Raw genomic sequence first — 15,378 nt, 5'->3', positions numbered from 1 at the left:
CTCCAATGGAACTTGAAGCAGAAAATCAAAACTGACTTCATCAAAGAATAATAAAACACATAAAATTAATTCATTCACAGATTGGTACTGCCCTAATCAGCAAATGTAATTATCATCAAAATTTACAATCTTTTCCAAAAATGTTTTTCATACATGAAACAATACTGGTTGAAAAGTATCTAATAGTGGTAAACACAACTGCTTCAGAAAAACAAATGTATTAAACACAATAGTTTCATAAAACAGTATATTTTACACAGAACTGTGTTCATTTAATTTTAAATGTAAAAAGAATATTTTGTGAAATTTGATTTAAATGTTCCATGGAAATGATGTACCCGTATTTGACCAGAGTAGGATATAGTTAGTAGTCACCTTAGTACTATTATCTAGAGTGGACACGGGAGGCAGAGTTCTCCTCATGTGGGAATCCAGACGAAAAGTAAAGCAAAATGTGTTAAAACAAGCGTGAGAGGTCAAACGCTGCCAGTCAAGTGGCATTCTTCCACAATTCATGAACCTGACATAACCAGGAACTCCCACAATGCTAAGAAACAAGAGGAGATATTGATAAAAAGCTTGAAGAGGAAAAAGATATTAGTCTCAAAAGGCTTGAAATATAAAAAGGATGCTATTTCAAAATGCTTGAAAATAAGTGTAGGATATTTCAAAATGCTTGAAAAGAATAAAGAATGGTGTAGTGTCTTCAAAATGCTTGAAAAGAATGGGGTAGTGACTTCAAAATGCTTGAAAAGAATGGTGTAGTGTCTTCAAAATGCTTGAAAAGAATGAGGCAGTGACTTCCAAATGCTTGAAAACAATTGGGGTGGTGACTTCCAAATGGATGGGAAGCAGGTGGGTTTTGACTTAAACCAGAAGGGAGGTAATTCAAAATTGTTGGAAAAGTAAGGGGAGGTAATCCTCGAATGCTGAAGATTGAGCATGATTGATAGGACATGATGACATGAGAATACAAATGAAATATGACTGGTCGTGGGTCATGCAATCACACCGTGTTAATCTGCCAGATGAAATGGAGGACATTACTTTATTAATTATCACGGAACATGGAAGCAATGTGGCTGTGTGCATTGCCAGAAGACACACAGACAAAGAGATTCCGGGTCAGACATGGGAAGATGAGAAAGTCATCGTAACAGTGCTAAATTATCAAAAAACTGGGTATTTTGTCCAATACAATGATGTTTCATGACTCTGAATGTGCAGTCCTTGTCTATAGGGTTGCGACAGGGTACGAAAACTGAACTCGAGTACCCGGCAGACAATACCCGAACCGGACTCGAGTACCCGTAGTTCAATGTTGTCCCACTTGTTTGTAATGCTTTTGCGAATAAAAGGTCATCAAACATCTATTGATCTATTCTAAGGTATTAATCATCGGCTGAAGATTATACAATCTTAGCCCCTTGCGTTAAAGTTGATTGTTTCTTGGCTTTCGTGCTGTTGCTGCCGGCAAGAGAAATGCTCTTATGTTTAAATCTTAGATGCTTTTTCATGGAAGTCGTCGAACTACCTGCGTAGCTGATACATATGCCACAGAGACGGCATTTGGTCTTTTTCTTTGTGTCATCAAGGTCAAAATACGCCTAAACATTTGAACGTTTGTCCGCTTTGTCATCCATTTTGAAGTGACTTATGAGTTATGAAAGGCGATTAGAGTTATCTCCCCTGAACAATTTTCAAGACTCGAGTCCTAAGCTACCCGACCCGTTATTGGGTACTCAAGTTCCCGTCGCAACCCTATCCTTGTCCATTATACAGTAACTAGAACTGGGTATATAGACTCATAACGCCTAACATCTGTGACAACTGTACCTGTCGTTAAACTGAGACCATATGATATCTATTATACGGTCTCTGTTATACCACAGTGCTGAGCCATCGCTATCGATGTTGTTTGAGACTTTAAGACATTGGAAGTGGTGGGAGCACATCACTTAAACCTGTTCTTCATAGGGTTAATTCTGTATTCATTTTCCATAATTTTTTGTTGCCAGGAGAGTAGTGTCTGTGTGAGTCTATCATCACATCACCGAGTAAATCAAAACTGCAAATACACACCACAAATTTCAACAAATGACCCACACGGTCTTTGAAAACAATATGAAAAAATGTCTCTCAAAAACCATAGGGGGCATATACTAATCATATTTTCAAAAAATGTTTTTCGTTGCATAATGATTCAATTGACATGAGTTCACTCCAAATTAATTATTTGTGCTGTAAGGACAGAGGACAACCTTGCATTACATTTGCAGAGATTGAAAGACTGGCATAGTTTCTGTGGCCATGTGTATAAACTCAGGACTGATAGAATATCAGTGATCAAATTTACACTTCCAAAATAACCTAATAACTGAGTTTAGGCCTGTTTCCTTTTCTTACATCACAAAGATTTTAGGTTTAACCTGTTGTTATCCTAAAGAAATATTAAGTATTAACTAATATGTTTTAGTCCTCAAGAGGATGAAACGATTCCAATAAAAATCGAATCAGCTGTGTCCAATCTAATCACACTCATTGAACTACAATCCTACAACTATATACAATATACAAAGATTTCTGAATATATTACATCGTCTTTAAACGTGAGCATTTCCAGTCTTTCTATCTTGAGTGTTGCATAGTTGGTGTGTTTCCATCCTGTTGTAGTGCTCAACACCCATAATCATCTCGCACCTACGACTGAGAGGAACACCAGCTCGTGACAATCAACAGTGAGTGAGTGAGTATGGTTTTATGCCGCTTTTAGCAATATTCCAGCAATATAACGGCGTGCCCTGACCCTATCCCTGACAATCCACAGGGTCTTCGTGTTACTGGACATGTACCTGTGACCTGTCATGTTACGCCGTTCTTTACTTCTGACATTTGACAAAGCGACCTACTTTTGATATATGTACTACTCCCTACAAAGCTAAGGACCACTTGATTCTTTCATACAACTATAGTTAATCTGTGATGTCATGACATGACATGACATGGCATGACATGGCATGACACATAATTATAGTAATGTGAAAGAATCAGGTGGTCCCTTTTTGGGAGTAGAATGTATGTCAGAATGACGCATATCGTGTTTATGGGAGATATTGTCACTTTTGACCTATGGGAGATATTGTCACTATTGACCTATGGGAGATATTGTCACTTTTGACCTATGGGAGATATTGTCACTTCTGACCTATGGGAGATATTGTCACTTTTGACCTATGGGAGATATTGTCACTTCTGACCTATGTTAGATATTGTCACTTCTGACCTATGGGAGATATTGTCACTTCTGACCTATGTTAGATATTGTCACTTCTGACCTATGGGATATATTGTCACTTCTGACCTATGTTAGATAGGGTCACTTCTGACATATGGAAGATATTTTCACTTCTGACCAATGACAAAGAAAAAACAAAAGGTTTCACTTCTGCCACAAGGCAAAGGGACTTAAATCTGCCACAAGACAAAAGTTATTCCCTTGTGACCTCTGACCAAAGAAATGACTTGATATGTGACATGTATGATGGCGATGATTACCATGATGATGGCGATGATGGTGATGATCGTGATGGGCGGATGAGTCTAACTACAGTGCGGCATAAGGGCACACACAGGAGTGGAAAATGCACCATCACACAGATGTTAGAAAAGTAGTTCTCAGGAAAGTAGTATTGGTAATAAAAGCATTATTAGGATGTAAATGTTGTTAAATTCTACAGCATTTCTGACACTATCGCCATAGGCTGGGCTTGTCTTACTTAATGCTATGTCACAGCGTGGCCCGGTCAAGCCCTCCAGGCAGTCACATGCCCCCGTCAACAGATCACAGATGCCCTTGTTTTTGCAGTCGCAGAAGTATTCACAGTTCGGTCCGTACTTCCCTCGTGTGCAGGCTGAAGCAAAACACATCCACATGTAAGAGAGTGAGTGAGTGAATTGAGCTTTATGCTGTTTATTCCAGTAATATCATGGCAGGTAACACCAGAAATAGGCTTCTTGTGTGACCAGCCCTGAGATAAGGGACCTTATGGGTGAAAATTCACATTTTGACTTTTCATCATATTAAAAAACTAAAGCATCTTCGGAACACAAAAATACAATTCACAAGCTTCAATTTATATTTATTACAGAGCTACATGACATCACACATGGCTTTCTTCACTGAAATTAGTTGACGTCAAACGTCTTTATGACGCAGCGCAATTGTATCCTAGCACCCGTTTTGTTCCTTTTCCTCTGGTGGGTCACATATATTGTGCTCATGTGGGGATTTTGAACTCCGGCCTTCCATGTGACGAGTGAATGCTTTTACTAGAAGGTTTCCAAACACAAGAGCAGCATGTTGGTTGGTTGCTTGCTTTGTTGTTTAACGTCGCACTCAGCAATATTCCAGCTATATGACGGCGGTCTGTAAGTAATCGAGTCTGGACCAGACAATCCAGTGATTAATATCATGAGCATCGATCCACACAATTGGGATCGATGACATGCATCAACCAAGTCAGCGAGCCTGACCACCTGATCCCGTTAGTCGCCTTTCACGACAAGCATAGTCACCTTTTACGGCAAACATGGGTTGCTGAAGACCTATTCTACCCCGGAATCTTCACGGGTCAGAGCAGCATGTAACAGTGAAAGGTGATCTAGTAAAACCTGTAAGAACAAAGGTTTTACATGGCGAACTAGGCTGCAATTTCCAGGCTCAATCCTAGCGCCATCAGTGGCTATTACAAGTTATGTCCCTTCTATGCCTCTCCTATGGACCAATCGGATTCCACCTCTCTTATCACTTGCATTTGCTTCAAACAAAACGGCGGCGCCCGGTCAAGATGATCTGATCGATAATCAAGATCTATATATTGTGATAAAACAAGTCTTGCATTGCAAAATGCATCAAATCACGTGTGCACCTTGATTAAAAACATGAAAAGATTTAGAAAATATCTGTTGACAACGAGTTAGCGGTGCACATGCTTTGCAAATCCTGAAATCGACCGAAATCTGCATGACAATTTACGACCGGGATTTCGATTTCGGAGCCCGATTTTGATTGGACTATGCATAGACTCGTTAGTCCAGCCAAATAATGTAACTCCATAATACCAGCCTAGTTCGGCAAGGATTGAAACTGGACTTTTGTAGTCAGTTAACTCACTTGCCTCGGGAAGATGGACTTTTATAGTCAGCTAACTCCCTTGCTTTGGGAAGATGACACAAGAGCAGTAAGTGAAGAGAAGTGACATACCTTCCTGGCACTGAGGTCCGGTCACGCCGGGTGGACAGAGGCACTCCCCAGTCACATGGTCACACTCGGCTGCACCACAGTTGCACTCTTCACGACATCGGAGCCCAAACTTTCCATGAGGACACGCTGCAAACACAGACAGCTTTAGTAAAGAGGAATACTGTAAGTTAAGAGTGAGTGAGTGAGTGAGTATGGTTTTATGCCACTTTTAGCAATATTCCAGCAATATCACATCGGGGGACACCAGAAATGGGCTTCACACATTGTACCCATGTCGGGAATCGAACCCGGGTCTTCGGCGTGACGAGCGAACGCTTTAACCACCAGGCTACCTGACCGCCCCTGTAAGTTAAGAGACAGTTGATGCTTCACTGTGGACATCAAATCCAATTTCAGATTTGAACATAATTTATCCCTTATAGGCCAATAGTACGGATGATTGGATAATATTAGGCACATTGTGTCGGAGTGCTTCGGTTAATATTGGCTTTTGAATTTCATAGTTTAAACATTTTTTCGAGATAAAGAGCTAGCTGAAATAAAATGCTTTCGTCATTTCTTGTAAGTAATGATGCAAACTTGTGCATGGTAGGATATTCATAATGATACAGGGGCAAATATCTTGACCTTAAGTTGGTATAAGCTGTAAATAGTGCATGATATTCATCATCTAAGTCTTCTTTACAAAAATTGCATAGACTGTCAGCAAAGTCATGGTCACTAGACATTCTATATATATATATATGTATATAGTTTCAGATTTGATATATGCCATCCTTGATTTGGAAAAATAAAGCATCAATGACAGAGAATAACCAGTCTTGATTATCCTCCGAAACAGATTCTACTGGGTGTAAAAGGCAAAATTGCGGGAAAATTGAACTGATGAGGTGATAAATGTGAGTATGGTTTTACGCCGCTTTTAGCAATATTCCAGCAATATCACGGCGGGGGACATCAGATATGGGCTTCACACATTGTACCCATGTAGGGAATTGAACCCGGGTCTTTGGCGTAACGAGTGAATGCTTTAACCACTAGGCTACCCAACCGCCCCTGAGGTGATTGGAGGACAACTTACTGAGTTCACAGCTATCGCCTGTGTAGCCTGGCAGACATTTACACTGGCCGCTGGTGGGGCTGCACTTGGCGCCGTTGACACAGTCACATCGGTCACTGCAGTAGGGGCCATGAGTTCCACTTGGACAAGCTGGAGACATACACAAGACATGGTGAGACAAGGAGAGATACAGAGAGACAGCAAGACATACATGGGACATGGTGAGATATAGTGAGACACAGAGAGACACAAGACATACATTGGACATGGTGAGATATAGTGAGACACAGAGAGACAAAAGACATACATGGGACATGGTGAGATATAGTGAGACACAGAGAGACACAAGACATACATTGGACATGGTGAGATATAGTGAGACACAGAGAGACGAAAGACATACACAAGACATGGTGAGACAAGGAGAGATACAGGGACACAGCAAGACATACATGGGACATGGTGAGATACAGAGAGACACAAGACATACATTTGACATGGTGAGATATAGTGAGACACAGACAGACAAAAGACATACATGGGACATGGTGAGATACAGAGAGACACAAGACCTACATGGGACATGGTGAGATATAGTGAGACACCGAGACACGGAAAGACACAAGACATGGTGAGACGCAGCGAGATACAGAGATACCAAGAGAGACACAGCGAGACACCAAAAGACATACATGAGACATGGCGAGACACAGGGAAACACAACAAACCATAAATGAGTTGAGGTGAGACAAAGTGAGACACACAATGTTACAGAGACATAGAAAGACAAAAGAAGATATACACAAGACAGTGACACCCAGAGATCCAGATAGACACAAGCCACACATGACACAAAGAGAGACAAGGTGAGACACAGGGAGAGACAGAGATCCAGATAGACACAAGCCACACATGACACAAAGAGAGACAAGGTGAGACACAGGGAGAGACACAGGGAGAGACAGAGATCCGGATAGACACAAGCGTAACATGACACAAAGAGTGACAAGGTGAGACACAGGGAGAGACAGAGGGAGACACAGGGAGAGATAGAGGAAGACACAGGGGGGACAGAGGGAGAGACAGAGATCCGGATAGACACAAGCCACACATGACACAAAGAGAGACAAGGTGAGAGACAGGGAGATAAAGAGTCAGAGAGACACATTCTGAAATATTTCAAAGATAATGTCTAAACAGCTTGGGTCATCATGTGACTTCAAGCAACAGTTGAATGTGGGATGATGGCCTGTTTCCCATTCACTGTTTCCCATTCACTGTTTCACAGCATTGTAGTAGAGGAGTAGTACATCAACAATATTGATTTGAAAGTATCAAAAATGTTTTAATTGGAAATGTGCCTTTAATCTTGTTAAATACCTTATTTAATTACCGGAACACACTATTTCCATGAATATATAATATTTCTCAGTCATATTACTATTAATTTTCTTAACAATTAGGAATGAGGCCTCCAGGTCTTACCCAGGTCACAGTTTTGTCCATAGTAGCCATCGACACAATGACAGCATCCGGTGACGGGGTCGCAGGCCGCCCCGTTCTGACACGTGCAGGTGTGGTTACAGTTGGGGCCGAACCGTCCACTTAAACACTGGTCATTACACTTCGGGCCCATCCAGCCCAGGTCGCATCGACAATCTCCCGTCCGGTGGTTGCAGAGGCCGTGTATGCAGTTGCACTTCATCGAGCAGCCGTCACCGTATGTGCCGTATGTGCAGGCTGAAACACAGCAACTCCATGGTTTACGACTACTCCTCCATCACCATTCCCTGAAAGCAGTCCCTCCCACCATCCTCATCCCCTGAAAATCCTCTCTTCCACCATCACAACCATCTAAAAAAACAACTCCCACCATCCTCACCCCTTGAAAACCCTCCCTCCCACATCCCACCACGAAAACCCTCCTTCCCACCTCTCTGAAAACCCTTCCTCTCATGACCCCCACTCCTTGAATACCCACCCTCATGCAATCCCCCCACCCGTAAAAAAACACTCCCTCCCTCCAGCACACCCCCTGAAAACACTCCCTCCCACCATCCCCCACCCCCTTAATAACCTCTCTCCCACCATCCCCCACCCCCTTCATACCCTCTCTCCCACCATCTCCAGCTCTATCCTGCCTCACATCATCCTCAGCCCCTGAAAACCCTCCCTCCTACCATGCATCCCCCACACCCTTAATACCCTCTCTCCCACCATCCCCCAACCCCTGAATACCCTCCCTCCCTAACATACAAAAAGACATACAACAGTTTTGAAGTTTTTGTGTTGAAACGAGCACTACACTCATGTCATGGAAAAAAAAAAAAGAAAAAAAATTCCTCAAAAAGCACCAGTTCCCCTCTATACTGATCTACAAAGCAAGTTTCAACAAAAAATATTTAACAGTATTAGAGTTCTGCTCCAGAAACGGAAAACAACTTGTTTTCATCATGAAAAGTCACGAAAACAATCAAAATAAAAAGATTAAAAATTCCAAATCATCAAAAGGCTCAGTTCCTCACTGGACTGATCTATATACCAAGTATCAACAAGAAATATCTAATGGTTTGGGAGTTCTGCTCCAGAAACGGAAATCGGACTGGTGAGGGACAAAGAGCCGGACGGACACTATGATTGCAACATCCCCTGCATCTGCAATTGTACGTATTTGCCAGTTGTGAAGATTCCGGGGTAGAATAGGTCTTCAGCAACCCATGCTTGCTGTAAAAGGCGACTATGCTTGTCGTAAAAGGCGACTAACGGGATCGGGTGGTCAGGCTCGCTGACTTGGTTTGATGCATGTCATCGATCCCAATTGCGCAAATCGATGCTCATGATATTAATCACTGGATTGTCTGGTCCAGACTCGATTATTTTACAGACTGCCGTCATATAGCTGGAATATTGCTGAGTGCAGCCTAAACCAACCAACCAACCAAGTTGCCAGCTGTCTACAGCTGAACACAACCCACCTTCCTGGCAGAGTTCTCCTTTATATCCCGGTGGACATTTGCACTTCCCAGATTTCTCGTTGCAGCGGGCTCCGTTCTGGCAGCGACAGATCTTGGAACACTTGTGGCCGTATCTGTTCTCAGGGCAGCGCTTTTCACACGTGGACCCGATGTAGCCAGCCCTGCACGTGCACTCCCCGGTTGCATTGTTGCACACGCCGCCATTCACACACTGACACATCTGTCCGCAGTTCGGGCCAAACTTTCCGTCACCGCAACCTGAAATGTTACCTTAGCCATCAGTATTGCGCGTAATGCATATAGGTTGAATTAGAATCTTGCATAGGGATGTAGCACCTGTCTTGCAAATGTGTGTAATACATCATCAGTCCTTGTGTAAAATATGAAGAGCAAACATGTGAATGTCATACATGTGTGTAGTGCATCATTGGTCACTGTGTAAAATGCAAATATCATACATGTGAATGTCATACATGTATGTAGTACATCATTGGTCCTTGTGTAAAATGCAAATATCATACATGTGAATGTCATACATGTGTGTAGTGCATCATTGGTCCTTGTGTAAAATGCAAATATCATACATGTGAATGTCATACATGTATGTAGTACATCATTGGTCCTTGTGTAAAATGCAAATATCATACATGTGAATGTCATACATGTGTGTAGTGCATCATTGGTCCTTGTGTAAAATGTGAATATCATACATGTGAATGTCATACATGTGTGTAGTGCATCATTGGTCACTGTGTAAAATGCAAATATCATACATGTGAATGTCATACATGTATGTAGTACATCATTGGTCCTTGTGTAAAATGCAAATATCATACATGTGAATGTCATACATGTGTGTAGTGCATCATTGGTCCTTGTGTAAAATGTGAATATCATACATGTGAATGTCATACATGTGTGTAGTGCATCATTGGTCACTGTGTAAAATGTGAATGTCATACATGTGAATGTCATACATGTGTGTAGTGCATCATTGGTCACTGTGTAAAATGTGAATATCATACATGTGAATGTCATACATGTGTGTAGTGCATCATTGGTCCTTGTGTAAAATGTAAATATCATACATGTGAATATCATACATGTGTGTAATACATCATCAGTCCTTGTGTAAAATGTGAATATCATACATGTGAATGTCATACATGTGTGTAGTGCATCATTGGTCCTTGTGTAAAATGCAAATATCATACATGTGAATGTCATACATGTGTGTAATACATCATCAGTCCCTGTGTAAAATGTGAGTATCATACATGTGAATGTAATACATGTGTGTAGTGCATCATTGTCCCTGTGTAAAATGCAAATATCATACATGTGAATATCATACATGTGTGTAGTGCATCATTGGTCCCTGTGTAAAATGCAAATATCATACATGTGAATGTCATACATGTGAATATCATACATGTGAATGTCATACATGTATGTAGTGCATCATTGGTCCCTGTGTAAAATGTAAATATCATACATGTGAATGTCATACATGTGTGTAGTGCATCATTGGTCCCTGTGTAAAATGCAAATATCATACATGTGAATGTCATACATGTGAATATCATACATGTGAATGTCATACATGTGTGTAGTGCATCATTGGTCCTTGTGTCAAATGCAAATATCATACATGTGAATGTCATACATGTGAATATCATACATGTGAATGTCATACATGTGTGTAGTACATCATTGGTCCCTGTGTAAAATGCAAATATCATACATGTGAATGTCATACATGTGAATATCATACATGTGTGTAGTGCATCATTGGTCCTTGTGTAAAATGTGAATATCATACATGTGAATATCATACATGTGTGTAGTGCATCATTGGTCCTTGTGTCAAATGCAAATATCATACATGTGAATATCATACATGTGAATATCATACATGTATGTAGTACATCATTGGTCCTTGTGTAAAATGTGAATATCATACATGTGAATGTCATACATGTGTGTAGTGCATCATTGGTCCTTGTGTCAAATGCAAATATTATACATGTGAATGTCATACATGTGAATATCATACATGTGTGTAGTGCATCATTGGTCCTTGTGTAAAATGTGAATATCATACATGTGAATATCATACATGTGTGTAGTGCATCATTGGTCCTTGTGTAAAATGTGAATATCATACATGTGAATATCATACATGTGTGTAGTGCATCATTGGTCCTTGTGTCAAATGCAAATATCATACATGTGAATATCATACATGTGAATATCATACATGTATGTAGTACATCATTGGTCCTTGTGTAAAATGTGAATATCATACATTTGTGTGATACATCATCAGAGTGACTTTCTTCATTTTCAGATACTGCATTAATCTAGACTTGCCCACTATTATAGACTTGCATGGGCTGTATTGGATATATTTGTTTCAGGATCGGTATGACAGACTACGCTCATAGATACATCCAAACTTCTTATTCACCAAAAAAACAACAACAAACAAACAACTTCTTATTGACCATAAACTTTTAGTCATGTGATATTAACAATATTCATATTGAGAAACAATCATACAATCATGCATTAAAAAACCCAACAGATTATGCACATCACATAATACCACGTCACATAGGTTATATGTACATATATATAGGTAACAGAAACTCATCACTGTAAACGGCATGCATGTTCAGGGCTTATACTCCTCTTCAGGCAGCCCCTGACTTGTATATTCCACTTTACAACATGACGGCAGGTGTTACCATAAGGCAAGACATGCATACTCTCTTTGCGAATACCTGGAGTCACCAATGACTTTAAGAGATCCAGTCATATAATTTTTACTACTATTTAACCTTTCATGCCAAATGGTATCTGTTTCGGCACTTATTCTCTGGTGTTGATATTTTTTTAATTGACATTTTAGTAGATCTATGGTTATTTGAATTGTAGAAAATAATTCCAATTGTTTCAAGTGATTGTGATTTCTCCTTGTTTTCATTAAGGGACCAGTTCAAAAGTTCAATGTGGGATAAAAAAAATAAGTCCCTAATCTTGATTAACTTTCGTTTCAGAGAAGTTCAGTTTTATAAAATTCAGTCCTTGTATCTGCTGTGGTCTATACAGGCTGATAAACTGGTGTTATTCAATAGGACAAACTGGACGGAAGAATATATGGGTGATATATGTGATATATGGGGCAGTAATGACCACATACAAATAAAACATTTGACAACAATACTGTTATATGGTGTGACAATGTACAACAGCACTGCTCCATACATACCCAGTGTCCAGGAGGCTTACAGGAGGAAATAACAAGCTTAGACCAAGAAGATACTATATGGTCGACAACTAGCTTAGACCAAGAAGATACTACATGGTCGACAACTAGCTTAGACCAAGAAAATACTACATGGTCGACAACTAGCTTAGACCAAGAAGATACTACATGGTTGACAACTAGCTTAGACCAAGAAGATACTACATGGTCGACAACTAGCGTAGACCAAGAAGATACTACATGGTCGACACCTAGCTTAGACAAAGAAGATACTACATGGTCGGCAACTAGCTTAGACCAAGAAGATACTACATGGTTGACAACTAGCTTTGACCAAGAAGATACTACATGGTCAACAACTAGTCTACATGAGATAGATTAGATATCTACGTAGAAAAGAGAAGTAGAACCTTGGTACTACACAGAGGCTAACGTAGCCCTAGTTGATGAATAATGCCTAGACAGGATAGCAAGTGGAACATTTTCAGTTTGATTTGTAATTATTTATAGTTCTTAACACTTAAAGTTTCAAAAAATAATTCGAGTTATGTAGCTTCACAGATTGTAATCTACAAAGAGATTAATCTGACAGTGGCTTGTAAACTGATATCTTGCTAATCTGGAAAATCTGGTAGATACATTGTGGGTAGAGTGAGTGAGTTGGGTTTAATGCCGCTTTTAACAGTATTCCAGTTATATCGTGGCGTGTCAGCTTAATGTGGGAGGAAAGCCCAAAGTGATGCAGGTCTCAGACGTTTACTACTTTGGTGAAACCCACGAACACGGGTATGGTGCTGACAAACCTAGAAACATAATTGGGGGGAACCGGGATTCGAACCGACAATCGTAGGTTTCTGGAGTGCCCAAGGGATGCAACTCTGCACAGCGAATCATGGCACCTTAGACGACTGGTGCACACATGCCCCCTGTGGGTAGAGAGTTACATCACGCACATCATTTGTGTCGTGTATATACAGGGCCCGACTTGATTCAACTTGCACCATGAAAACCTAGTTGCACCAGGCAAAATCAGGTTGCACCCTGGTCCAATAAATTTAACAAAGTTGAATCATGGATGCATAAACTAGTCTAAATAAGTCAAATCTCGGATCTTTGACGACTGTGTTATGAATTACACGTAACACAGGGATTAGTGATGTAGTATGGTAAATAAAGCTTAGAGATATTGAGTGTGCTCAAAGATAAAAAAAAGGGTTATACAGACAAAAATATGATTTTATTTTACATGCACTTTGTGCATGTGGACATAAATATTACGTTGCATTTTTCGATAATAGGTTGCACTGGTGCATGTTTTATATAGCTAAATCGAACCCTGATATACTTATTGTATAAACATATGAATTACCCCCAGTGCCTGTGATGGGTATAGCTGGTCTGGTTAATGGGAGTCACTGTATTGCAAAATCTCTTACTTACAAGCAACCTTGCTACAATTTAGTATCTACAGCGGATTGAAACTGTGATATCATCTTTGCTGCAGAAATATTTACATCTACATATTTTTCCAATTCTGAAGATACACAAAGGTGAAGTGGCAGAAGGTGGAGAGTTCTACAAGTTTGAACAAGTTCAGAGGTTCACCTCTAGCGAAATACGACCACACAAATACACAATCTGTTGCCATAGTTACCTGCTTCTAGTCGAGAGAAGCCGTCGTTGTCCTTGGTTTTCCTGTTCCATCCCTTCCTACCGAGCTTATACTTAAACAGCTTTCTACCCTGCCTCCGCGCTGCGTGCCAAACACTCCCGCCATTAGTACAAGGTCAAGGTCAAGGTCAAGGTCAGAGAAACTGAGAGGAACGCTTCCGTCAGGGTTCAAAATAAAATATGTGCCATATAAGTCAGCCTGATTGATCTCATTTAATCAGACAATACAGATCTTGTCCATTGAATAATTTGAAGAGCCAAAAAGGCAAGGCTGCCTTGGTAACCTCAGTTATCCAGACAATACAGATCTTGTCCATTGAATAAGTTGGAAGAGCCAAAAAGGCAAGGCTGCCTGATTAACCCCAGTTTTCCGGACAATACCAATCTTGTCCATTGAATAAGCTGGAAGAGCAAAAAAGGCAAGGCTGCCAGATTAACCCCAGTTATCCAGACAATACCCATCTTGTTCATTGAATAAGCTGGAAGTGCCAGAAAGGCAAGGCTGCCTCATCAACCCCAATTATCCAGACAATATAGATGAGTTCCAGGGACCGTGACTTGTCCAACACGATGCTAACCCTTTGGTCTAATAGTGTTTTTTCAGGAGCATCCTTTAAAGAATTAACATCAATGACTTTTACTTTGAACCCTGTCATGGTTTGGCAGATGTGGTTAGGAATTGGTTTCTCTCAGTTTCTGTGTTACAAGCAAATAGCAAAACAATATCAGGTTTTGTCAAGACCCGTGCAGCTCGAGGTTCACTTAGTGTCTTGTCAAGCATCTACTTCTGATGGAGTCGAGACAATATGATTGACAGAGGACATCTGCATGCTTGTGATTGATGTGTTTAGAAGTGGTGGTATGAAATTAAAAAAATATTCAACTTTGTTCTTTGTTTCTCAGTTCTTTGCATAACCTCTGCTGTACCCGGGTCTTGACAACACTCAGCATCCTCTAGCAGCATCAGTAGCATTGCAGTAGTGTACTATACACCTGGAAAAAAGTTAAGCACCACCCTTCTTTTCTCCTATGTGTCTTTTGAAAACATCTATACATGACATTGTTCTCGTTTTGATGACTGTCAGATACCACTGTCAGTTCTGAAACATGTTACTAGATCATCAGTTCCATTTTCTGT

At 40.4% G+C, this 15,378-nt stretch overlaps 1 protein-coding gene across 11 annotated transcripts in view; it reads right to left on the bottom strand.

Annotated features, from left to right (window-relative positions):
- LOC124152559 (multiple epidermal growth factor-like domains protein 6) overlaps positions 1-15,378 on the bottom strand; it is a 317,625-nt gene that overhangs the window by 18,963 nt on the left and 283,284 nt on the right. For 9 of the 11 annotated variants that reach the window (XM_048394515.1, XM_048394508.1, XM_048394506.1 and 6 more), the window contains 7 exons: positions 14,224-14,322; positions 12,573-12,587; positions 9,299-9,556; positions 7,809-8,063; positions 6,345-6,473; positions 5,264-5,389; positions 3,777-3,911 (listed from right to left, as the gene is read on the bottom strand). In XM_048394515.1, the coding sequence (XP_048250472.1) occupies positions 3,777-3,911; positions 5,264-5,389; positions 6,345-6,473; positions 7,809-8,063; positions 9,299-9,556; positions 12,573-12,587; positions 14,224-14,322 (1,017 nt within the window). The remainder of the gene's footprint in view (positions 1-3,776; positions 3,912-5,263; positions 5,390-6,344; positions 6,474-7,808; positions 8,064-9,298; positions 9,557-12,572; positions 12,588-14,223; positions 14,323-15,378) is intronic. The other 2 variants (XM_048394507.1, XM_048394513.1) reach the window with 2 other exon arrangements.

Source organism: Haliotis rufescens, unplaced genomic scaffold, assembly GCF_023055435.1.
Source record: "Haliotis rufescens isolate VD_foot unplaced genomic scaffold, xgHalRufe1.0.p SCAF_13, whole genome shotgun sequence".
Taxonomy (NCBI): domain Eukaryota; kingdom Metazoa; phylum Mollusca; class Gastropoda; order Lepetellida; family Haliotidae; genus Haliotis; species Haliotis rufescens.
Note: the sequence above shows the minus strand (reverse complement) of the source record. Positions and strands in the feature narration are given on the sequence as shown.